At 42.0% G+C, this 26290-nt stretch overlaps 1 protein-coding gene across 2 annotated transcripts; it reads right to left on the reverse strand.

The window, feature by feature from the left end:
* Window positions 1–2638: 2638 nt before the first annotated feature.
* Window positions 2639–10141, reverse strand: TRIM6 (tripartite motif containing 6). Of its 2 annotated transcripts, none has more exons than XM_021685292.1 (7): window positions 9674–10141; window positions 9112–9207; window positions 7842–8072; window positions 5322–5344; window positions 3902–4002; window positions 3598–3624; window positions 2639–3369 (listed from the first exon to the last, which is right to left on the reverse strand). In XM_021685292.1, the coding sequence occupies exons 1-7, from the start codon at window positions 10094–10096 to the stop codon at window positions 2807–2809; spliced, it is 1464 nt and encodes a 487-aa protein (XP_021540967.1). In that variant the 5' UTR covers window positions 10097–10141; the 3' UTR covers window positions 2639–2806. The 2 variants fall into 2 exon arrangements, with proteins under 2 accessions (XP_021540967.1, XP_021540966.1); XM_021685291.1 differs by having other exon boundaries at window positions 7842–8066; window positions 9674–10096.
* Between the last annotated feature and the right edge of the window lie 16149 nt (window positions 10142–26290).

Consider the following 26290-nt stretch of genomic DNA (forward strand, 5'->3'; position numbering starts at 1 on the left):
GGCTATTCTCAGCAATAGAAAGTGAGCAGAAATTATGAATCCCATATTTAAGTGAGGAATTTAAGAAGCAAATTGCCTCCCCAGGTTTTTTTACCCTTCTGCTGGCTGGATGCTTAAGACAATACTGTCTTTGGGGATGGCAGACTCAGATGGAAGAAAGCTTGGTGCATGAAACCCACATGGAAGAGTGCCATGCAGCACTAATTACATTCATGTTTGATTTTTAAACGAAATTAACTTCTTTAGTATTTGATCCATTATGTTTTTGGATTTACTTTTCTTTTTTTTTTAAAGATTTATTTATTTATTTGAGAGAGCGAGAATGAGAGAGAGTACGAGAGGGGGGAGGGTCAGAGGGAGAAGCAGGCTCCCCGCCGAGCAGGGAGCCCGATGCGGGACTCGATCCCGGGACTCCAGGATCATGACCTGAGCTGAAGGCAGTTGCTTAACCAACTGAGCCACCCAGGCACCCATGGATTTACTTTTCATAGCAAGTTAGTCTACCACATTATGCCAAAATGGCAAGGCCTGTAGGCCTCTGCCCAGACCCCCCAGGAGAGTCAAGGCTGCAAATTCATTCCTCCAAATCTCACTGGACAACCTTCCCCAGATCTCACCTACACAATCCCAGCAAGTACTTTGTCTCTCCTTATTGTCTAAGGTCATTCACTGAACACCTCCACTGGTAGAGGACAGCTGGGCTAACTCCTTTTTACCTGGAACTTATTACATGGGAAAATAAGTGGAAGGGAGAAATTACTCAGGCAGATTCTCTCTTATCATCTCTCATCCTCAGACCCCCACCAGCTTTGTGGGCAACTATTTGCCTGCTCTATCTCTTTTTATAGTTCTTCCAATTGAAATGCAAATCAGGATGAAGAGTGTGCATTTGGCCTCTGGTCTCCCACAAATTTCATCTCCCAAATAGAACTCTGACCTAGAGCAAACCAGTACTGGGCTTTTACTGTAACCTGTACTTCATCTCCCCACAGACACCAGAGCTGAGCCCGGAGTATGAACTGGTTAGTATTTCTTCAAATCATGAAGAAACATCAAGCGTCCAACAGACTGAGGGCTAAAGACAGGGACCAGACTAGGCAGAATCGTTTTCTCTGGCCATGATCCCTTTCTATGATCTTCCACATCGTAAATTTCTAGATATGTTGAGATCTTCTCTCCGCCATTACCTTCTTCTACAAAAATACGTCAGGGAGATAGGGGGTCTGTGTAGAGATGAACATATCTGCCCTACACTAGGGCCCCGGTAAGGATAGAAATTGCATTACAGAAAGAGCTGTGCAATAGAAAGACAATATAAGCCACATATGTAATTTTAAATTTTCTAGTATCTACATCTAAAAAGTAAAATGAAACTGAAGTTAATATATATTTATTTAATCCAATATATGCAAAATATTATCATTGCAATCTACAATAGAAAAGTTTTAAGATATTTTACATTATTTTTTAAAATTAAGTCTTCCAAATCAGGTGTGTGGGGGCCTGGGTGGCTCAGTCGGTTAATCGTCTGCCTTTGGCTCAGGTCATGATCCCAGGGTCCTGGGATCAAGCCCCACATCGGGCTCCTTGTTCAGGGAGTCTGCTTCTCCCTCTACCCCTCACCCCACTCGTGTTCTCTCTCTCACTTTCTCTCACTGTCTCTCAAAAAAAAAAAAAATCAGGTGTGCATTTTACACATGAAGCACACTTCAATTCAGACTAGTTATATCTGAAGTACTCAATAGCCACTGGTAGCTCTTGGCTACCATATCGGACAGCAGCTCTAGTCAACTCCTCGATATCTGTTTCCACACTCACATCTACCTCCTAATTTCTTTTACAGCTGGCTCAAAAGCATATACCACCTCTAGCAAAGTCATAGCAGCTTATTCACAAGCTGTTCATGTTTGAGCATAAAGAAATGGGGTGAAGCTGAAAAAGCACTTCCTAAAAGTGCTTTATATTTTCTTGTATGTTTTCCTCCCATTCTGGGAGAAAAATCTGTTTTGGATTGATCATTTTCTTCTCCCCTTTTTCTATTTCAATGAATTTGGGAGATTTGTTTTAAATTTTCAATTATTACCCTTAAATTTTTAAATCCATGAAGGTTGTAGTGAAAACTAAAGTTAAAATTTCTTTCTTTGAATTTAAAGCCACCAAAATTAACATTTTAATGGTTTTTAGCACTCAATCCTATATATACTTACACAAAAGTACAGTAATTTCTTTGCTTATTTATTGAATTTTATAAAACCTAACAACAATGTAACAATACAGGTCAATTTTTGTCATAAATGGAGATGGAAATGAAATGTAAACAATGTATTAGCAAAAACAAATCCAGTATTGCATATGAAGAATTAGTGATTTATTTCAGGACTTTGTGTTGCATTTAAAAATGGAAACAAATCAATGTACTCCAATAACAGAATAAAAATGACATAGGATTATCTCAATAATTATAGACCATATCTGTTGAAATTCAATTTTCCATTCAGTACAAAAATTATAGCAATTAATAGAAAACTTCCTGAATTTGCTCCCATGAATCAACAACAACAAAAACAACTCCATCAAATATCATGCTTAATGGTAACATGTTGAAAGCTACCCCCACCCATCCCAAGATCTGTAATTAATTAGGGATGTCCACTATCACCTCTGGGTATATTTTGGCACTGAGTAAATGTTTGAGGGAAGGATGTAAGAATGTGAGAAAACAGAAGTTCAGAAAGGAGAGACTGAGGTACAGATGAATCTCAGAATGAAGGGTCCTGCTCAGATATGGGTGCAGACAGCGGAATGTTCAAGAGCTTGGGCGACGCAGGGTCATTGGGACTACACAGTTGCAAGGATTAAAATACGGAGAAAGGGTGGTAGGAAAGTAATATTTAGAGAAGGTGTAGATGGGAAAGCCATGGTTTGTGACATTATAAAAGGAGACAGTGCCGGCCTCATAGTCTAAGAAAACCCCAACACGGCGAGGGGGCACCATCATGGAGAGGAGCAGGGAAGTGGAAGATTCCTCATAGGCTCTGTATTCATGTTTATGATGTAGCCCAATCACCCAGTATCCACTTTGAGGTTGATATCTGGAGTAAACATTTCGATTGTTTGTAAACTGGTTGAAACAGTATGTAGGTTCCACTGAATTACTGCACACCCCCAGGATCCAGTCAGTCTTCTTGGCCACATCCACTTCCCAGTAATGTTTCCCGGAGGAGAAGTGCTGAGAGCCCAGGATACCACAGTCATAATGCTCTTCCAGGTAAGACCCAGACAGCTTGGCACCCACAAATCTCACCTGTCTTCGGTTTTTAGACATGACAAGATTTAAATTAGCCGTGTGTGGATTCAGAGTCACGTCCACTGTGGGAAAAGGTACAACATCAGCTGATGAGGATGGGTATGTGGGTCTTAAGACACTGAGAAGAAGAAACACAGAAGTGGAGGAATTGGAACTATGTGGGGGGCTGGAGGGTTGGTATTAACACCTCGTAGCTGAGAGTGTGTGTGGGTATGTCGTGAGGGGGGTGGGGGAGCATACAAGAAAGGATAAGAACATGTCAGCTCAAAGAGGCCATGGTTGCTACTTACCCCAGTAGCTCTGGACATCCGTCAGTTCTGTAATGATAAACAGTCAATTATGTTGTACAGAATGGACATAGGTCAGGTCTGCCGTCTCTCCCTTACTGATTGAGGGGTGAGGCAGGGAATTCTACAAGGATGCAAGCTGGCCATTTCGTTCCCCCTTAAGTATGAACTGCATCTTCTTCAGCATGGTATGCCCCTCCCTCTCTGACCTCTCTCTGCACCACTATTCCCAAACACCAACTCTATACTCTATTTATTGCTTATGCTATAATTCCACATCCAAGAGCTGTCCCCTGAATCTCCTCACCTCTAAACACTCGCAGCATCCTTTTCAGATCTGGAACTCGAAACATACTCTTCAGCTTGGTAGGGAGAGCTTCTGGCTTCTTTAGGGCCCAGAACTCACTTCTAGAGAGAATAGACCTTATGAATCTCCTACACTGCCGGCCTTGGGTTCCTCCAACACCCGTCCCCCTCATTGACCAGGCCCCTGGGAGAACTTCAGCATTCTTTCCTTAAGAAAATTAGCACCATTCTGCAAAGAGCTCTGGCACTGGGACCAGAAGACCTGGACTAGAAACTAGCTTCTCACCATCTGTGCAAACTTGGATAAGATCTAACCCTTCAAAGACTCATTTTAGTTTGTTTTGTTTTTGTAAAATACAGTAATTTCCCCTTCTCTCTCTACATCCTAAGATTATATAAAATTAAATAATGGCTGGGAAATCTTTTGCTGCCTCTAAAAATGATACAAAGTGCTTATAATGTCATTGACATCTTAAGGGTCTACTATAAGGGGCTGGAGATGTGTGTGTTGACAGGGAGAACACCAGGAACCTGCTGCTGGGGCTCTGAGAATTTTGAGTAAAGGGCTTCCTTCTGAAGAGTAAGTTTAGGCCTTAGGATCTGCCAGAGGCCTGGAGAGAAAACCCTGCAGAACAGTGTTTTAGGAGGCACTGTCTCTGGGAATATCATGCCAGTTGGAGAAAGGAGACATCTTCACCTCCAAACCAAGAGTGAACACTTCAGAAGCGACAACAGGCTCCATATTTCATGTGTCTGTGAGGAGCTTAAAGGTACCAGGTATGTGGGCAACCCCAGATGTCACCTCAATGGATGAGATTCTAGAGTATGGGATAGAGAGAGAACATGTTTTGTTCTAGGGCCAAAACCAATCTTCTCAAGACCTCATGTCTATGTTTTTACTGGAATTGAAAAAAATGGAAGTTTGAGGAGAAATAGGTAGCAAGGCAGGACTCTTCTAAAGCCAAGAGAGAAAGGGAAATTGAAGGCAAATAAATGCCTCAGGCACTGATTCATGGGCCTTGGGAAAGACAGTTGGGAAATTTCCCTCTGATAAAATACTAAAAGCTACAAGAATCAGGGTTAGAAACAGGTAGAGTTTTGTGGCAAAGGGGTCCAATTATGGGATACTAGGAGAGTTAATGATACTGCAAATTTTATTCTTAAAAACACTACTGTCCCTAATTTGTGACCATCCCCCTCCAATCACCCAAATTCTCTTACCATAGAAACTAGGTCATTCCCTTTATTTTGGAGAACCCAATAATTCTCACGATGAGCAACTCAAGACATCACAGTCCTAAATCTTCCCTGCCTTGCGATTTTCCTTTTTTTCCTTTTCCACTGACCACAAGATAACTCTATGGGTGTAGGAATCTTTTGTCAACCCAAGGGAACCAACCTGTGTTCTCTCCTACACATACCTTTTCATGACATCACTTACATCCTAGGAAGGAAAGAGAAATGTTAAGTCAAGGAGTGATAGGCCTCATCCTTGTTCCTTATCCCATCCCCACCACCCCATGGTTATGATGGGAATAAAGATGGACCTGAAATGGAGGCCACAGAGTAGAATAAGAACTCAGAGCAGACTGTGCCTGAGTCCCTCTGTAGAGATGTTGGGAAATGATTCAACTCATTCATTAGTACCTTTATTTTGTTGATAGAGTGTGTGTGTATATGTGTGTGTCTGTATGTGTATGTAATATTATATATATATATATATATATCATCTGTTAGCACCAGAGAATCCCACATGATTGTCATAATTTCTGTCCTTGAGATGCTTACATTCTGGTTGCTAAGGAAACAAGAGCCTTAAAAGTGTTTACTTCTCAAACTTCACCTCTTCTCACCCTCTATGCTACCCTTGCTGACTTCACCCAGTGTTCTTGATTTTGACACACACGTGTTGATGATTCCCAAATCTGTACTTCTGCTCAGATCTCTCTCATATATGCCAGCAAATGAGCCACAGGCACCACAAACTCAAGACATTAAACAAAAAAACCCCACAAAAACCTTACTTTTCTTGCAACCGTGAGGTCTCTTACCTTCAATCTTCTTCAGTGTTGCCAGCATCCATTTAATCACCAAATTTGGACGAAACATGATCCTAAAAACTACCTTATATTCACCCTGATGTCCCATCTCAGACCAAGCCAGGCCCCTTCTCTTAGCCACCTGCTCTTTACTGTCATCACAACCACCGCCGGCCTCCCTGGAGCAGAACTGCCTCATGGCCTCCTGCTTGGTCTAACTTCTGCTCTACACACCACATTGACTGAAGAAAAGGCCAACGGCTTGATCTACAGAACACAAGAATAACTATTTTCTCTGTGCTGGGGCTATTTTTGGTGGCATTTGACAGAAACACAACTCAAACTGGCTTGAATATGGAAAGCAGTAGAGGGGGTGGATGTGTCAATTTACACCAAATATCCAGGATTGCCATCAGCCTTAAGGCATGGTTGTACTGAAGAACTCAAATGGCCAAATCTGGGTGCCACTTCTTGGCTCCTTTTCTTGCATTACCTTTATTCTCATTGAAACTTGAAAGCTGCAAACTTGCATGGGCTATCAAATCTTAACATGCAACAATGTCACACAGATATGGAGAAGAGGAAGACTGTGTTTGTGCTGGGCGAGCTCTAGAAAACCTGACTGTGAAACAGCACTCAAGTGAAAAGACCCACTGGGCAGTCATATGAACAGGTGTGAGGGTCTAGATAGGGGCCTGGGTGAATCATACAAACTGATGATCCCTCTGCACTTATGGAGCAATTTTTATAGCTTGAAGAATCTGAGGAGGGGCTAGAATGGGGGCAGGGAGAAGTGTTAGGGTAACCCAATGTCCAAGCTGAAGAAAAAGGGCAAGAAGAATAAACCGAAGATGGGAAACCAGAAGCAGCACGTGAGAAAAGCTCCAATAGGTGGAATGTAGCTACCCCATGACCCCAATACTAGGGCCCAAGAATAAGTAAAGAAGTGATTATTCTACCAACAAAGGGAGAGAAAGAGGAAAGCAAGAAGGCAAACAGAAAGTAAGGAACAGCCTGAAGGTTCCAGAATGTTCCAAGTACATCCTGTTTCCACCTCAGTCACACTTTTCCCTCTACGTAGAAAACACCTGCTCAGATTTCAACTTCGGTTCAAGCTCCTGCATCAAATCTCTCCAAATCTGACACCCTGCCCCTTCCCGGCATGCGCACATGCAGGCATGCATACACACACACCCCCCAAAACCCAGTCTTCTCTGTGCCTTAAAAAGACCCGTTCAAACTTCTATTACAACATGTTAAATGATTCTGCCCTAGAGACGAGAGTGAAAGCAAAGAAGGAATCGTGATAACATACAGAATCTCTAAGTACTTGAGTTGGTGTGTGTTTGCCTGTGACTAAGCTGGGCTGAAAAGTATCCAACAAATCCCAACACAGCCTCAGAGACAACAGGTGCCAAATGGCCAGTGAATCCCAACAGGGGCAAAGGGGACATATGACAATATCTGGAGGATTCTGGGTTGTCACAGCTTACGGGAGATGTTACTGACATCCATCCAGTAGGCAGAGGCCAGGGATGCTGCTAAACATCCTACAAGGTACCGGGCAGCCCCTCACAACAGGGAATTTCTGGCTCAAAATATCAATAGTGCTGGGATTCAGAAATGCTGCTCTAGAACATCAGTGGATATAACAGATCTGCTCCACAATATCAAACTTTTGGACTACGCTCCAGGGGGGGAGATGGTGCCCTAGCATTTGTACTTTAATTATGCTATGCTTTACCCATGACCTCCGCACAGTTTAATAGGCAAGAGGCACAACAGGGCCAAATAAATCTTTTTCTTGCCCCTATCAGGTCATGAGTGCCATGTAAGAAGGGAAGGAAAGTTAGTCTCCCTTTGCCTTGACTCTCAGATTGGGGGCTCCTCCGCGGGTCTTACCTGCAGCAGCTCCATTGCTGACCCCTGACACCGAAGCTCCAGATCTGAGATGAGCTCCTTCAGTGACTGGCTCTGTTGGACCAGCTCATTCTCAGCCTTTTCTAAAATACTCAGCCCCTTCCTCTCTTCCTCCTCCAGCTTTTTCAATTGTCGCTGCTCCTCTTTGTCCAGGATGCTTCTCAACTTGTTAAACTCTGTCTGGATCCTGTGTCTCTCGGGTTCCATCTGATTCTTCAGGAACATGCAAGAGAAAAAGGCTGCTCATCTGTTGAGCTGAGGGTCTCTGCTCTTGGGTGGAGGGGGTGGAGAGTCAGGCTCAGCACTGCTTTCCTAGCCAGGTCTCACCAGGAAAGGAGGAGTAAAGACGGGAAGGAAGTCCTGCAGAACCTGTTCTTCCCTTCTGCTCTCTCTTCAGCTCTTCCCAGACCATGAGCCCCAGGCTACCTTATCTAGGCCTCCAAGACATAGACTGTGACTCCTGGGTGAGGTCTAGATTCCAGACCGCCTCCCTGGCCTCCTGTGCCTCTACATTGTGTAGATACCAAACTACACAACTAGAGATGCTAGAACTTACTAACTCTATTGTTTGTGCTGAATTAACCTAGGCCCCTTCCAATTTTGGGTACCCAGGTGGGAATGATTGGCTGGTGTGTGACCTATCTTTCCAGGAGCTTTCAGAGCTTGAAACTAGAACAAGGTCCGGAATCAGGAATTGGGGGCTGCCAATGGCCACGGTTCCTCTCCTATGTAACTATCTTTAAAAACCTGAATTCCTACAAATAATGCAATATATGTTAAGAAAAAAAAAAAAGAAGATAGCAGGAGGGGAAGAATGAAGGGGGGAAATCGGAGGGGGAGACGAACCATGAGAGACGATGGACTCTGAAAAACAAACTGAGGGTTCTAGAGGGGAGGGCGGTGGGGGGATGGGTTAGCCTGGTGATGGGTATTAAAGAGGGCACGTTCTGCATGGAGCACTGGGGTGTTATGCACAAACAATGAATCATGGAACACTACATCTTAAACTAATGATGTAATGTATGGTGATTAACATAACAATAAAAAATTAAAAACAAAACAAAACAAAACCTGAATTCCTTTTGATATGTTCATTCTCTATCTCCCCCTTCCCCATACCTGCACCAGGAAAAACACCCTTGTTGGGAAGAGCTGCAGTGAAGGATTAGGCAAAGGGAACAGACAGGACCTGGGCTCCCATGCCCTGCCCTGATTCCTGTCCCAGGACACCTTCAGGAAGAATATGTCTTACCTTCCAGGATGTCCTCTTCCCTATGATAACAGCAGTTAGTCTCTCAGCTTCCTGCTGCTCTAGCCTCAGCTTCCTCAGAGACTCCTGGAACTTCTCCTTAAAGAAACATCAGGGCAAGCAGGGTCAAACACCAACTCATCTCTGCCCAGAATGGAGTGAATGGGGAAGAGATTATGCTGACCTCGGAAGCCTGTCCTGCCGGGGCTGAAGAACTGAGAAGGCCTAAGGCTCTTTTATGCACAGGGGCTGTGCATAAAAAGCCAATGGGCACAGGCTGATTCTCTTTCCTCCCAGGGAAAGAACCTGGCCATGCAGGACTTCCCTCTCACTGCCACCATATTGCCCACACTCAATCCACCAAGCCCCCTAGATACCCTTCGCAGCAACCTCTACTCATGCGGAGTAGGTCTTGAGCAGCAAGAAAGAGATAAAGTCTCTACTCTTGGGCAGAGGGGCATTTTCTAGGTTCATCCTCTAGGTAAATGGGAAAACGACAAAGAAATTAGATTACAGCATGAAGGAAAGTTACAATCTCCTACCTTCCCTCCATTTGGAATCCTACCTGGTACTCGTGGGCAACCTCCTCCATAAGGACCGTGTGGTGACCACGGTGCTCCTGAGACCGCTCGCAAAGCCAGCAAATGAGCTTCCCATCCTCCTTACAGAAGAGCTGGAGTTTCTCTCCATGGTGTGCACAGAGAATCGCCTTCAGCTGCATCCCAGGGCCCAACACCACCTCTCTGAGCCTCTCCACTATGTTGGCCAGGTGCCGATTCGGCCTCAGGTCCCCAGGCTGGTAGCTGGTCTGGCACACAGGACAGCTGCTTTCCCGTTCCTGGCCCATCACTGATTCTGTGCTGTTCCCCGTGATGCAAGCCTGGCAGAAGCTGTGGCCACAGTCTATGCTCAGGGGCTCTGTCAGGAGCTCCAGGCAGATGGGGCAGGTCACTTCATCTCGTATGTCCACCAGGACCGCTGAGGTCATTGTAGCTTCTCTCCTAGCTCCTGCCTGCCCAGCAAGGATTTCTAAGGTGCTTCTTGCTTACAGAATTCTGGGTAGATGGGTAAAAAAAAAGGGGGGGGGGGTCAGGGTAAGAAATAAGTGTGAATAAAAGGATGCTGAGTATCTTGAACAAATAGGTCAGATACCTGAGGTCACAAGGGCTTCTTATTCAAGCTTCAAACATGTTATTTACCCCCAGATCATATTAGACATCAATTTGTACCCTCATTAGAACAAGGATTATGATTTTCCTTCACTCCTACTGGATGGAGGGACCAACTGAAGCCTGTGAGAGGAGTAGCCTTGAGTGAGCCACCATCTGTTCGATCTTTTCTCATCCACCAAAACACACCCTCACTGTTAAAAACACCAAAACACACTGCTGCCTCAGGATGTTTGCACTTGCTGTTACTGCTTCAAGAAAGACCCTTCACCTTAATATCTGCCTGACTCAGTGACTTCATTCCACATTCTCCTTACATGCTCCCTTATCAGAAGAGTTGGCTCTGTCTAACCTAACTAAAGCATGGCCACCCATACAATCACTCTCCATATACTAACCTGCTTGATTTTCCTTTTTATCACCACCTAATATATATCTTTTATTGCCTGAATCCTCCCACTAGAATACAAGCTCTAGAAATCAGAAGCTGTTTTTGTTCATTACTGTATCTTCAGAAATAGCAGTGTCTACACACAGGTCCTCAACTTTTTTTAAAATTTTAATTCCAGTAGAGTTCATATACAGTGTTATATTAGTTTCAAGTGTGTAAGGTCCTCAACTTTTGATGAATGAAAATCCAGAACCTCCTTTGTCATGAGTTTTCCCAAGAGAATCATTTTATTGTGAAGACACTTGCGCCTTCTAACAGCTCTGTTCCTCACAGAGCCCTCTCATCCCTCATGGTCACCTTCCCAGAAACACCGAAGAAACAATGACCATAATAACCCTGAGGTAACATTTTTACACTTTTATACCTAACTGTGATTTAGAAATCACATTCCCCTGCTTTCCTTATCCCTCATAGAAAAACTCTGAATAAATAAGAGTATTTTTGGCCCTTTGATAAAGCAATAGAGACATTAAGTGACATTATAAAATCAAACATCTTGTAAGTCAGAGTTGGCAGAACCTAACATGTCCACCGTCCTAGTTCAAGGCTCCGTCCTCAACCTCAGAACTTCCACCAGACATTCGGTGGTAAAGGTGGTAAAAGTCAAACACAGACCCAGTGCTTTAGGGGTGTGGAAATGAGAAAGGTCCTGTTTGATGAAGAAATTTCACCACAGCCCATCATAAACTTTGACAGGAGTCTTAAGGGACCCATGTGCTGGGGGGGGAAGGGGAAAGGTTGGGGTGATGAAGGCCACATGCATTCTGGTGCAGGACCCTAGGAAGATGTGTGCCCGTGGGAGAAGACTAAAGAGTCAAGCATGGTTCTGTGGCCGGTGTGGGGAGATAATGATGCATGAAGGTATTTGTTTCAAGAACAGTTACGGGAAGGCATCATCATCAGTACCATTTTCTGATCACTTCTTAAGTGCTAGACAATGGCTGAACTCTTTACAGACATTGCAAAAAAAAAAAAAAAAAAAGCAAATCCCACAATAATTCTATCGGGACGTTTAATAACACCTATTTTATGAAGGTGAAAAATGAATTTCTTAAGAAGGTATTTAACTGCCGAAAGTCTCAGAGTGAGTAAGTGACAAAGTAAAGATTATAATCCAGTATTATGCAGCTCCAATCTCAGGTTATTAACCAGTGACCCATCTGGTTCTTAAAGGGAATGTTTTCTTCATGCTACCCACACCACCTGCAAGGGCACTCAGGTCATGACATGACTGTGCTGATTTTTTGGCTGCGCTGATTCATATGATAGCCCTGTTCTTCTTAGCACTTAGAAGCATCCTACAGCTCTTCCTAAGGTATCTGTAGGCTCCCTCCCCAGCCCAACTCTGCTTCATTCCTGGCAGCACATCCCAGACCTAGGCTGCTTCCTTTTCCCTGGTAGTCTAGGGCAGAAAAGAAGGCACTGGTACTAGAGTAACGTAGACCCAGGTCTAAATCCTGAATGATTTCTGGATTTCATTCACTGGAATGATTCCTGATCTGAGATGTGGCTCCATGTTTTGTGCGTTGCTGAGATCAACTCCTCCCTTAGGAGTATAGTTGTGATAATTACCTGAGCCAATGCACAGGTAATTTTTATTGAGAATAGTCTCAATAAAAACTAGTTATGGTTACACTTACGCTGGTGCTGCTCTCCGATCCTTCAATGCTCTTACCTGCCACCAGGAGGAAAAGGGCCTCTCAATATTTTTAGCGGGGACAGAGCAAAATCTGGTAGAGAGATAGCTCTATATAAATATCTGTTATAAGAATTCATGAATCACTTTCTTACCCCTTTTCATTTCTTCTTGCTTCTTTTAGAACTAGGAGAAAAATCCACTATTTCAATTCATAACAAGATTTAATGAGATGGCATTTAAGGACAATGTGAGACAGCTTGACCTGAGCCAGTTGTCTGTGTGTGCCTGGGGCAAGGGTCAGTTAAGAAAGCTAGAAGCTTCTCTAACTACACAACTAGAGATGCTAGAACTTACTAACTCTATTGTTTGTGCTGAATTAAGATCATTGAAAAACACTATTTTATTCTCATTATTAGAAGTTTTCAGTTGTGAAATTATATTACCATTGTCTTAAATCACAATGAGAATTTTTTAAAGACATTTTTCTTATGTATGTACAGAGTGAGTGTGTGTTCCTGCATTTAATCACTTTCCTTGGAAGCCATTTGCTCTGCTTACCTAGCTGGAGTCTTGTCTGGGACATTAAAGAAGAGCCAACTCATAAATGTACTGCCTCATCAAAGTCACACTAAGCCCTGGGGTCCCAGTTGTGACCTTCATGTACAGGACAGACCACGGGGCATTTCTGCCTCATAGACGCAATGTAATGCAATAATAGCCAAAAACTGGAAATAATCCATAAAACTATTAACTGGTAAATGAACAGATTGTGGCATATCCATACAATGGCATATTACCAAACACTACAATGGAACTGATACAACAAGATAAATCTCAAAAGCATGATACAAAGGGAAAGAAGCTAGATACCAAAGGTAAGTTACTGTATGGTTCCATTTATATGAAAGCCTAGAAAAAATAAAACTGTACTATTTGAAAACAGACTAGTGGATGCCAAAGCCCAGGGTTGGGAGAAGGGGATTAACTGCAACAGGACACAAGGAACTTTTGGGTGTGATGAAAATGCACTTTATAAACGATGGTACTGGTGGTTGCATAACTGTATGCATAACAAAACTCACAGAATTGTATGCTTTAAAATTGATTTAATAGATGTAAATTATAACTCATTAGAGCTGACAAAAACAGAACAAAGAAGAAATATATTGAGAAAAGTTGAAGGCTTGGCTTTCTGATCTTCTAAGCATAAATTAGAACTGAGCTGTTAAATATGGTAGCCACTTGACACGAAATGTGGCTAGTCAAAAATGAGATGTTTTCAGTATAAAATACCAGATTTCAAAGACTTTGTTAGAAAAAATAATCTAAAACATATCACTAACAGTTTTTTTTTTTAAGATTTTTTTTTTTATTTATTTATTTGAGACAGACAGAATGAGAGAGAGAGAGCACATGAGAGGGGGGAGGGTCAGAGGCAGAAGCAGGCTCCCTGCCGAGCAGGGAGCCCGATGCGGGACTCAATCCAGGGACTCCAGGATCATGACCTGAGCTGAAGGCAGTCGCTTAACCAACTGAGCCACACAGGCGCCCACTAACAGTTTTTATATTGATTACACATCCTAATATTTTATGTTATTGATGCACTGAGTTAAATAAAATATATTCAAATCAATTTCACCTGTTTCTTCTTTTTAATGACGCTACTGGGAAATTTAAAATTATATAGGTGGCCCCATTATATTTCTATATTTATTTTCCACCTAATGCAGTACCATAGATATTCAAGACAGAGAAAGATTTTTTGAACAGAAAAGATGCTGTAAGAGTTAACGTCTCTTGTCAGAGGGAATGAAGCTGAGGCTGCAGAAAGGAAGAAAACTGTGGAGGGGAGCATACAGTTAGCATATTTGAGTAGCTGTTGCCCACAGCCGAGCAGGTCCTTGACTACCTGCAGCAGCGAAGCACAGCCCAGAGGAGACAAGGCAGGTGAATTAGTCTCCCAAGAAGGCCTGTCTCAAGAGCAGTGTGGTTGGACTGAGAGAGGACAACCTGGCTGTGTGAGGAGTGCAGATCCCAGAGCCTGAGATGCCAGAGCCCAGTAGATCAAATTTGCAAATGAAAGAGGCCAAATTCATGACCAGGTGGAACTATTAAATCAGAAGCAGATGCCTGAAAAAGAATGTCAGGTGGTCTGCTGACTATCAGCATTGGCATCCAGTGGAGCTCTTTATGCAAAATCTCAGCCTACCCTGGCCAATTCAGTTTCTGCAAGTCAATAAAGATCTCCAGGTGAAGCGCATGCACATCAAGGCTTCAGAAGCCCTGTCTCACGTAAAGGCACTTCCTTCCCAGGCAGATGCAATTTAGGGGGCAAAAAGGGGCCAGGGAAGAGGAAGAGTCAGAGGATGGGCTGATGGTTAGATTGGAAGCATCCAATAGAACGGAAGCTCACAATTCAATATGAAAATGGCTTCAGAACAAAAGTCCGTGACTGGGCAGGGAATACTACAGGCTAGCCCACGCTGGGGGCTCAGAATGAGTTAGAAATAAGATGGGCAGGGCTGCCCCCCAGCTGGGAACTTTACTGAAAATGCAGTAAAAACTTAAACAGGTGGAAACTGCACTCATAAGTGAGTTTGGTTTCTTGTGCTTAGGGAATAACTATATATATATATATATAACCTTTGCGTAGGGTTATTATTCTACTTTAACCTATTATCTGGAATGGATTAACAGGTGGCACTTAATATTGGAATTGGAACAATCAGCTTCAAATTCTTTTTTAAATTTACTTCAAAAGAAATCTCTATCCCATGCATTTCAGAAACGTATAATTTAAGAACTTTGCAAATTCTTAAAATATTGTCCTGCACAAGTTTTCTTCTCCCTGAGTTTTAGATAATCCATTAACTGAGGTTTTTTTAAATGGATAGTTCACAAAATTCTTTTTTTCCTTGCATTTGTGATATTCCACTTGTAATTCCAAATTTTTAAAACTCTTGTTATATTTTCACTTGTTTAGAGGTTAGTCATATTCATCTTTATCAAAGTGCATTTTAACATATTTTATTTCCCACTCTATTCTTGCAAAAATTGTTCCGACTTAAATTTTTTAAAAGCTCAGCGTTGACTTTGTCAAGAATAATGACTTAATTTACTGTCAGGCAGTCGCCTGTGTGTTTAAACCCCTCCCTCACTTAATTCTCACCAAAACTCTAGGGTATAAATATTACTCGGTCCATTTTACAGATGGGGAAAAAAACGGAAGCTCAAAGAGGTCAGTGTCAGAGGCAGAATTTGGACACACAGCGGTTCTTCACCCATTTCTCCATCGACCGATTAACTTAATTAACGTTGTCCCTAATCTCACCGAGCTCATTCGCAGCGAAGATGAAAAAGAAATAAAAATAAAATGATCGATATCATGAGCTCGGGAAGGGACCGCATCTTTTACCGGCCTCTCACCTCTGCCAGGAACGACAGTAAGTGGCCCGTCACAGAAGGGCAGACGTCTCCCCGTGTCCGGCATACCGACCGAATGAGCAGCCCCAGGTGGTCAAGACTCTCCCAGTAGTTTTGAGTAGACTGTGAGGATCCGGGGCGCGCGGGACTGCTCCTTTCCCAGAAAGGCAGGGCTCGAGGGCCCGGCCTTGGAACAGACCCGCAAGTCGGGCGAGGGCGGAAGCCTCACCCCCCCAGCTCCCTAGGGAGAGGTCAGGGCCTCCCGGGTGGAGGATAAGCGGTGTCACTTCCTGGGGCAGAGAGGCAGAGATGGGGGAGGGGATGCTGACCTCGGAATCCACGCCAGTCCCACGGTTTGCAAGCATTCCCGAACGCAAAACTTTCAGAGCTGCCTCCCCTACCTCCTGCGGCCCCCTGTCACGACCCTTTGCACAGACCACCCCCTGGTGCCGAGCCAGGAGTAGCCTGGCCTGTCGAGCTCTCTTGCCAAAGTTGAGTCAACTCAAAACCGCAGAGGTCTCCCTCACTCCCGTCCACCCGCGCGAACTCTGCAACCCAGCCTGCAGGATGGGTCGAACTCCCAGTACTAGCGCAGACAGCGGTGGCTGGCCAGAAAAAGGAGTGGCTCACTAACCTGGACTCTGGGGCCTGGATCGGAGCCGAGGACACACAGCTGCGGCCGCCTCCACCCCGGCCGAGAGACTCCAGGCCCAGAGGCGGGGCGAGGGAGGGCGAGGGCTGCTCATAGGGCCCGCCTGTCCCGCGCGGCGCGGGTCCCGCACTCCAGGGGTGTGGTCGCCGAGGCCCCACCTGCCAGCGGGGGCGCTGTTCCGCTTACCTGGGCGCCTCACGTGCAGGGGCCTTGGAGAACCCCTGAACGCCAGAGACGGCGCTTGCAAATTGTCTTCACTTGAGTTTTCCGACTTGTTGTCAGTGTTGAGGAACACTGATAATACACCTGATTAAAATGTCTGAATAAAAAATATCCAAACTTATACGAGTAGGTAAAGATAACCGCTTCGCATAATGGTATGTTTTGCAAAAACATCATTAAAATTTATTAACTTAAAAATTATATCTGCGGTTTTAACCTATGTGACCTATGTACCCTATGAGAGACCGTATATATGGGTCTTTAGGTCCTTGTGAATACATGCAAAGCTTACGAAGCCTGAGAGCTGTAACTATAAGGTTTCAGTGGCACAGTGACTCTTTTTTTATTCTTATTTTTTTATTATTTTTTAAATTTTATTTTATTAGGTTAGTCACCATACTTTACATCATTAGTTTTTGAAGTAGTGTTCCATGATTCTTTGTTTCCGTATAACACCCAGGGCTCCATGCAATACCTGCCCACCTTAATACCTATCACCAGGTTAACCCATCCCCCCACCCCCCTCCCCTCTAAAACCCTCAGTTTGTTTCTCAGAGTCCATAGTCTCTCATGGTTCGTCCTCCCCTCCGATTCCGACACCCCCCCCCCCTCCACTGGCACAGAGACTCTTGAGAAGAAAAGGAAGGGCAAACTTTTGACCCAAGGGACCCCAGGAGATGAACCTGACCCGGTCTGGGAAAGTGGGTTGGGACAGGAGGGCCTACAGGGAGGGTGGGGGGTGTCCAGATAAAAGTCAGGACAGAAAGGTTGGGCAACGTGGATTTTTTTTCACTTAGCATACTATTTTTAAGGGTCATTATTGTTGTATCATGTGTGAGTACTTTATTCCTTTAATGACTGAATAACATTCCATGGTATGGATTTTCCACATTTTGTTCATCAGTTTCTAGATACTTTGGATTGTTTCTGCTTTTTGGCTTTTATGAATAATGTGACATGAATTTTCTTGTACAATTTTTTTTTTTAACATAGGCTTTTTGTTTTTCTTGGGTATATACCTAAGACTAGAATTGTCAGATCATGTTTTTACTCTTGAGAATCTTCCAGACTGTTTTCCAAAGTGACTGCACCATTTTGCACTCCCACCAGCAGTGTAGAGGGTTCTAATCTCTCCATATCCTTGCCAGTATTTGTTATTATGTCTTTTATAGTCATTTTAGTGGGTGTGAAGTGGTATCTCATTGATATTTTAATTTGCGTTTCTCAAAGGACTAATGGTGTTAAGCATCTTTTCATGCACTTTACTACTATTTTCATATCTTCTTTAGAGAAATGTCTATTCAGTTCCTTTGCCTATTTTTTTTAAATGGGTTGTCATTTTATTATTAAGAGTTCTTTATATATTCTAGATACAAGTCTTTTATGAATTCTATGATTTGTAAATATTTTCTTCCATGCTAGGGGTTGTCTCTTCATTTTCTTGACTGCATCCTTTAGAAGAACAAGTTTTGAATTTTGGTGAAAGTCATTCATTTTTGTCACTTAGACTTTTGTTGTCATATCTGTGAAGGCTTTACCTAATCCAAGGTTATCAAGATATGATTTAGCTCTTATACTGAGGTTTATAATCTATTTTGAGTTAATTTTTATTGTGTGAAATAGAAGTCCAATTTTATTCTTTTGCACGTGGATATCCAGTTGTCCCAGGACTATATTCTTTCCCTGCTGGATTATTTTAACATTGCTGGCAAGCCACTAAAGAGTTTTAATCAGGTGTGTGTGTGTGTGTGTGTGTGTGTGTGTGATGGTAGGGGGCAGGTGGGGAGTGACATGTTCTGAATTTGTAAATGTCACATAAGAAGAGATCACCTGGCAGCAGTGAGCAGGGTACAGAGGTCTGCAAGTAACAAAATGCCTCAATCCAGGGAGAGTAAATGTCTCCTATCGCTTTAATACAGAGGAAAGTGTGCTTAATTAGATGTTCTTGAGTTCAGATAAAAGAGAATGGATTTGTGAAATAATTGGTTTTCTCTCAATGCAAATTGGTGATAATGTGTAGGTAGGGATTAAGGATAGGTAACTCTCGATGTACATCCAGATTTCTCACTCTCACATCTTAATGAGGACATGAAGAAGAAGAGGTGAGTTAACAGATGAAGAATACAAGTAAGAGAAATATGAAGTGATATTCAAAGGATCACACTGAAGGAACATCTTTCCAGGGAAAGCACCTTGAAGGAACAGAGCAAAGGGCCAAGGAGAAAGCTCAAGGGAGCCCCGATATTAAAGAAGTCCTGGGGTGTGTGTTGGGGAGCGCAAAATAGGTAAAGGGAATTAAGAGTTACATACTTCCAGTTACAAAATAAATGTCACAGAATGAAAAAGTACAGCATAGAGAATATAGTCAATAATATGAAGTAACTTTCTGTGGTGGAACATGGTGACTACGCTTATCATAGTGAGTACTGAGTAATATATAGAATTGTGAAATCACTATGTTGTATGTCTCGAACTAATATGACATTGTATGTTAACTATACTTCAATAATAATTTTTTTTAAGGAGAAGTCTGAGGTCTAGGTCTGGAAAAGATACAAAGGAAAGGTGGTATCTAGTACAGGAATTAGCTCAAAACTCTTTTCATCAAAAGCTTTTTTCAAGGTGAGAATGAATAAATCAAATAGTGGATAATTGATTCCATTCGATACAATTTGCATTTCTTTTCTGACTTGTATTTCTCTCAAGGGACTAGCTACTCTGAAATTCCAGGTCAAATGCCACACTGCTTTGCTATTTTTAAAACATCTTTTTATCTTTCAAATCAGTTTGAGTCCTCTTAAGTTTTTCTTGATCTCTCTTATTTCCTGGACTCTTATTTCCCCACAATGTTGAACCCCTACTTCATGCAAGCCCAATCCACCCACCCTCACCCTTCACAGGCCTTTGACAATTCAGTTTTTACTGAATTTTTAAATTCAGTAAAATTCAGGTAAAATTCAGTAAAATTTTACCTGAAATTCAGCTTATCAGTGAAAGATGGAAATCTGCTTTAGAAAAAATCCCTAAGAAACTCAACTTATATTTGTTTGCCTAAAATTAACTGGCATGTCAGGTACTAAATAGGTGTTGTCCTATAATGTGTTGTCTAGTTTACTTTCCTTTCAATAAATATCTTCTATGGGGTTTTTTTTTTTTAGGATTTTATTTATTTATTTGAGAGAGAGAGAGAGTATAAGTGGGGCGAGGGGCAGAGGGAGAAGCGGGATCCCAGTTGAACAGGGAGCTGGATGCAGGGGATTGATCCCAGGACCCTGGGCTCATGACCTGAGCCAAAGGCAGATGCTTAACTGACTGAGCCACCCAGGCACCCCTATGGGGTTTGATTTTATTATCTTATAAGCAATAGAAAGTGTAACTATTTGTATTTTGGGTAGATCTTTTGGGTGTCTGGGAAAGGTGGCAGCTAGGAAGTACACAATGCTGAAACTAGGGAGACCAATTAATTGATGATTAAAACAGTCCAGATGAAACTATATTAAGGCAACAGAGTGAGAATATGAAGTAACTGATAAAGCAAGCTGCTGAGGCGGCAAGATCAGGCTCTGCAACAGCAACATATTGGAGGGAGGAAAAAAGAGAATCTCAGATTTTGCATTAAACTATTGGAAGGATGGTGAGACTCTAGACCCTGGAGATCTTATTTTTGCATCTTTCATGTCCCCTGTTGGATTTTTAGTACAGTCGGCCAGCGTTCTGCTTTTCTGACCTCAGTACTAAACCTTTCTAGAAGGGGGTGTGTTCTGTGATTTCTGGATTCAACCTTTCTTTTCTCTCATAGGAGGTAGAAAGTGTCCTAGAAAGGAGTAAAGGAGTATATGGATGGGGTTTAATCACTTTGTCTTGTGAAGTATGGTATGAGCCCTTGTGAGAATCATAGAGCAAAGAAGATGGGATATTGAGCAGCTAGCAGATATGAGTCACTGATCGGGTATTAAGGAGTCATGATCAGCAGGAATGGACAGATGTCTATAGTAAGAGAACTTGTCAAGGTCTAAAAGTCAGTGGGGAATGTAGAGTATAGGAGTCTCAGGATTAGTAATTCTCCCAGATTTCTGTGTCTTTACATTAACATCCATTAATTTTTAAATGGATAAACAAATGTGGTATATTCATACCACAGCAGATTATTCAGCCGTCAAAAGGAATGAAGTACCGATATATATGCAACAACATGGATGAACCCTGAAAACAGTAGAAACCAACCAGAAAACATCACATATTGTGTGATTTCATTTATGTAAAATGTCCGGAATTGATATACCTATAAAAAGAGAAAGTAGCTTAGTGGTTGCCTAGGGCTGGAAGGTGGGATGGAAGAAAAAGGGATACTGGTTTTGTTGGGGGAGGTGGGTCACTGGGGTGCTCTAAAACTGGTGGTGGTGATAGGGACGCAGCTTTATGAACATAATAAATACCGAATCATACACTCAAAACAAGTCAATTGTGTGGTATGTGAATTACATCTCAATAAAACTCTTATTTAAATGGAAAGAAAGAAAAGAAGGGAGGGAGGGAGGGAGGGAGGGAGGAAGGAAGGAAGGAAGGAAGGAAGGAAGGAAGGAAACCGGGCTTATCTCCTGGAGCAGAAAGAGAAAGAGAAATGTGGGCTGCTGGCCTCTCAGTCTCTCTTATCTGGTGGCCCGATCCCTTTATTCAGGGCTTCAAGGCTGCCTCTCCTTTTCCATTTAGCTTTTTGTATCAGGGTCTGCGGGACAATGGCCTTTACACAGCTACTTCATGGCCTGAGATCAGCTTTTCTCTGCTATCTCCCCAAGCTTGGGTCACACTTGAAACTTGCAAAATCCCCTACATTTGTCCACTCAACACCAGCCCACTGCTGAAGTCTAGTAGGGAGGTGAAACTCTGTAGGGAGGGTGAAGGACATCAGGCTTCACTCACCTATACCTGCATATGCAGATTGGGACAGAAGGCAAGGAAAACTTCTGTGGGTGGGGGAGGGGTAAAAGAGCAAAGAATGGGATGGCACTGGAGGAGCCCAAAAGCCTGCTATAGGGAAGTATTCAAAGTACATCCAGTCATTTTCAGTGTGTGGTTTTGTCAGGGATGCTGCAACACCAATGGGAAAATTGAAAGAGGAAGAAATGCCTGCCTCAAGCAAGAACGGTGACAGGATCTTGAAGAACAGCAAATACAAAGGGCTTGGATATTACCAGAGGCCAGTAGATGGTGATATTGAGGTCTTGGCCTCAGGGATGTTTATTTTTCCTCCAAGATTTAAAACAAAGAAAAACATGCCACATCCCACATGTTCAAAATAATTAACTAGGAGAGTCGAATTGAAGCGTAACAGTATGGTTAATAGACAGTTAAGTATTGGTTAATTTTGGTTTTACAGCTTACCTTTCCTCTATATTATGGGGAATATTGTTTTTAAGATTCAAATATTTTTTTAAAGATTTATTTATTTATTTGACAGAGAGAGAGATAGCGAGATCAGGAACACAAGCAGGGGGAGCAGCAGAGGGAGATGGAGAAGCAGACTCCCCGCTGAGCAGGGAGCCCGATGTGGGACTCGATCCCAGGACCCTGAGATCACAACCTGAGCTGAAGGCAGACGCTCAACGACTAAACCACCCAGGTGCCCCTCAAATATTTTGTAAGCACCTAAGAGATCCTGGTGTCTAACATTGCTCATTTAAGGCAGAAGGGAGCCTGGGAGAACTTGACTGCCTTGTAGAGAATAGGTGAAGTCCATCTTTTTTTTTTTTTTTGGTGAAGTCCATCTTGTCCAAAAGGGGCATGGAATGTTGGAGTGATGCCCCGGGAATCAAGAGAGCGACCCTCTGCCTCAGAGAAGACCAGTCCTTCCCCAGCCTCCACATCTCCAGAGGCTAGAGCAGCCAACAATGAGTTCTCCTGGACTGACCCATCGCACCTCCCTCCTCAGGATACTCACCACCACTCAATGCTTTGAGACCATTAAGAACAATGTCACTATGCAAGAAACTCATGATTCAAGGTCATTCCTCACACTCATCACCATAAGGCCCTGGATATCCCTAGTTTTGATTCCATATTCCACCCCTCTTCAACTTTTGAAATCCTCCACTGGACAATCAGAGACTCATAGTCATCTATCAGTAAGATACCCTATATTATCAACTTCTTGGAATATTATCTTTACATTCTTGGTCTTGCCCCTGGCTCTTTGTCTCTTTCTCTCTCTCCACAATTCTCTTATCATGATTCTTGATATTTCAATTCATAGAGGATCCTTGCTTATACTGACCTTCATTCTGTTCACTACCTTTCTTAAAATGAGCTTGTATTTCATCCTTTCTCTGTCCCTCCTTCCCATAGTCATGCTGCACACCCTGTTGTCACCAATAATTACAAAAACTTTCTATGACCTTGGTTTCAGTCCTTTCACTCTCTCTCTCTAGGTGCCATCACCAGAATTTCCTTTAATCCCACCATAATGAAACTGGTTCCTGCTACCTATTCCCTTCCACAGCACCCCCTCCATGTCTGCATTACTCTCCAATTTTCCCAGTTTAAATTCCATTATCATAATCACTCTTTGAGATGTTCATTCAAAGACTTTGCCATCCTCCACCTTCTTTGTGGGTTCTTAACAAAATACCAACCCTGTTTTTACTTGACTCTTTGCTGCTTCTCTCTTCATCCAGTTAGCTGACCATGGTTGGAGAAACACACACACACACCCTCACTTTAAATTCATGTGAGCCTTTAATGCCACATAATTTTTTCTCTCCCCCACTCTCCCAGGCTCTCATCTGCTTTCTCATTAAAGGATTTAAAACAGATAAAATCCATAACATTTATACAAGTATAAAATAAGCACATGTCAAACATTTATTTAATTCATTAATTAAGGAAGGAACCAATAAGATATTAAAATCAGTTCAAATAACACTGTGACTTAAGGAATGAGGATGGAAACATTCTACATCCTACATAACTTACTCTCTACATTAATAAAAACTTACTACTCCAGCATGATTTTGCTATTTTAGGAGGCTCTTGTCAAGGAAGGTAAAAATTTCAAATAAGTTTATTATTCAACCTAGAAATACATTTATATGTGATCAACTTCAATAGAGTTTTCTCCTTAAGACTTCTCAAGCCTCCTTACCTCAAAATTCTTCTTACCTTATGTTTCCATCAATCTTAAACTTTTATCCTTACCCAGTCTTAATTAAGCCCCTGAATTGCAAGACCCATCTTGCACAGAACTCCAAATTTTCATAAATATCTCAACTTTACCATCTTCCCTTTGAAGACTCTCCATCCCTTCTCATATTAAGACTAAACTTTGCCTTGTTTTATCAACAGATTATTTATGGGTTACTCTGAGGGAGCCAGCAGTTGACAAGAAATTTGTATTCTCAGCAGACAAAATTACTTTCATTTGTCATGAACAGGAGTCATTTGCAATGCCAGACAGAAAACATTTTCTTTGTTAACATTTTCTACAATTTGTAGGGTTGCAAAATAGCTTAGACCCCAATCAAAGATAATCACAGTAGTACATCCTTATAGAACCAGATAATTCCCAAAGTCTGTTAGACAACATCCAAAATTCCATTCCAAGAGCACGTAATCTTTTTCTCCCATTTCCAAATTTTTGCCAATGTTTCCTGACAATTCTTGAGAAGTTTTTCTCTAGGACTCAGCTTCAGTGCCTTGCTGTTTTCAGCCAGGATGGCTAGATGGAGAAAGGGCTAGAGTGTTCTAGGTGTTCTAGTTTGGAAGCTGATCCAGTACATGGTATACCGTAGTGTAGGTTTGGCTTTTTCCTTGGCTGGCTCTTACTTCTCCCAGATTCTGAGGATGCCGCATCTCTGGATGCTGGGGGCATAGTTGGTGCTCAAGGGTGTTGTCAGAAGGTCCAGGGTGATGACACAGATTATCTCCTTTCTTGTTCTTAATTAACAACTGTTTCCTAATTCAGATTGGTGAGATTCTGTTTCGTTCAGGGTTTTCAAGGTTATTCAGACTGAGGGGTGAAGGACCAAAAAAAAAAAAAAAAAGAATACATTACCAAAAGTTACTAAAGCAGTTACCAAGAATTTGCTAAAATGGAACAGATACCCTAGGGTTGTTTAATTCAAATCATAATTGTTATGAACAAAAATATGTAAATAAGGCTTTTTTAAAAAGCTTTTTTATTAATAAAAGTGACATAATTTATTAAAATTTTAAATTGCATAATCTATCATCTAACTGTTCCACGTTTAGGTATTTAACCTATAGAAATACGGTTCTCCTAGAGATGCACACAAGTATACCTGAAAGGAAGTGTATTCCAGCTATTTCATAATAGTGACACATTTTTTTAATAAAGATTTACTTATTTATTTTCGAGAATGGGATGGGCGGGGGGGGTGGATGAGCAGAGGGAGAGGGAGAGGGAATCTCAAGCAGACTCCTGGCTGGCCACAGAGCCTGACACAGAACTCTGAGATCATGACCTGAGCCAAAATCAAGAGTGGGACGCTTAACTGACTGAGCCCCCAGGTGCCCCAATAGTGACAAATTTGATAGCAACAAAATGTCCATTAAAACTCCATTTATTTTGTTATGTCAGGCTAATCTCTTTAATAATCAAAACAACTCTGAAGTGGGTGTTACTACATTTTACAGAGAAGGAAAAGAAGTTTAAAGAGGTTCAATATACTGCCTAATGACAAATGGCTAGTATGTACTGAATATGGTGACTTTCTCTAAGTCAAGTCTGTGTGGCTTTAAATAAAGCCTTTGTGGAACTTGGGGAAGGTACCACTCCTAGTAAGCAGTGGGGCCTAGTTTTTCAAATACTTTATTATTATAAAAATTTTGCCATAATTACTAACCGTGTGCATATATTGTTTTTTACCTTTAAAGATATGTCTAAAAGGCAATTTCCTGTGTGGTTGCTGGAACAAAGGATAAATGCATGAGAATTTTGTCAAGATATTTCCAAATTCCACAAAAGTTGTCATATTTTATATTCACGAGCAATATATGAGAGAGCTTGTTTTCTTAAATCTTTGCCAACACAGTGTTAATCCTTTTAATTTATGCCAATCTGACAGGTGAGAAATTGTATTTTGGTATAGTCTTAATTTCATTTTCTTTTAACACTTAAGCATATTCCAATTGACTTTGTCCTCTTTGATCATTTTTTTCCTACATTTTATGGGCTCCTTATATATTAGGAAAAATTAACCATTCATCTGTAATACAACTTGAAAATACTTCTTCCCAATTTGACATTGACTTTTGACTTGGCTTATGGTGGGGTTTTTTTTTTTTTTTTTTGGTTTTGGTTGTTTTGCCATGAAAAAAAAAAAAGGAAGTATTTACTATTGGAAGATCATAGGGATGTCTTTTTGGAAGAAACATATAAACAGAAAAGTGAATGAAAGGAGGGAGTGAGTCATGTAAAGATATAGGAAGATGGCATTTCAGGCATCAGATTGACAGGTAGCAGGACCTTAGGAGGAGATGAACTTGATGTGTCGGCAAAACAGCAATAGAGTGTATGTGTTTTGTAGTACGTATAATTAAAGCAATGTCTACAACAATTTCTAAATACATTTAATTTTTATATTTAAAAATTATATTTGGTTGAATTCAGT

This window comes from Neomonachus schauinslandi, chromosome 11 (genome assembly GCF_002201575.2).
Source record: "Neomonachus schauinslandi chromosome 11, ASM220157v2, whole genome shotgun sequence".
NCBI classification, from domain to species: Eukaryota; Metazoa; Chordata; class Mammalia; order Carnivora; family Phocidae; genus Neomonachus; species Neomonachus schauinslandi.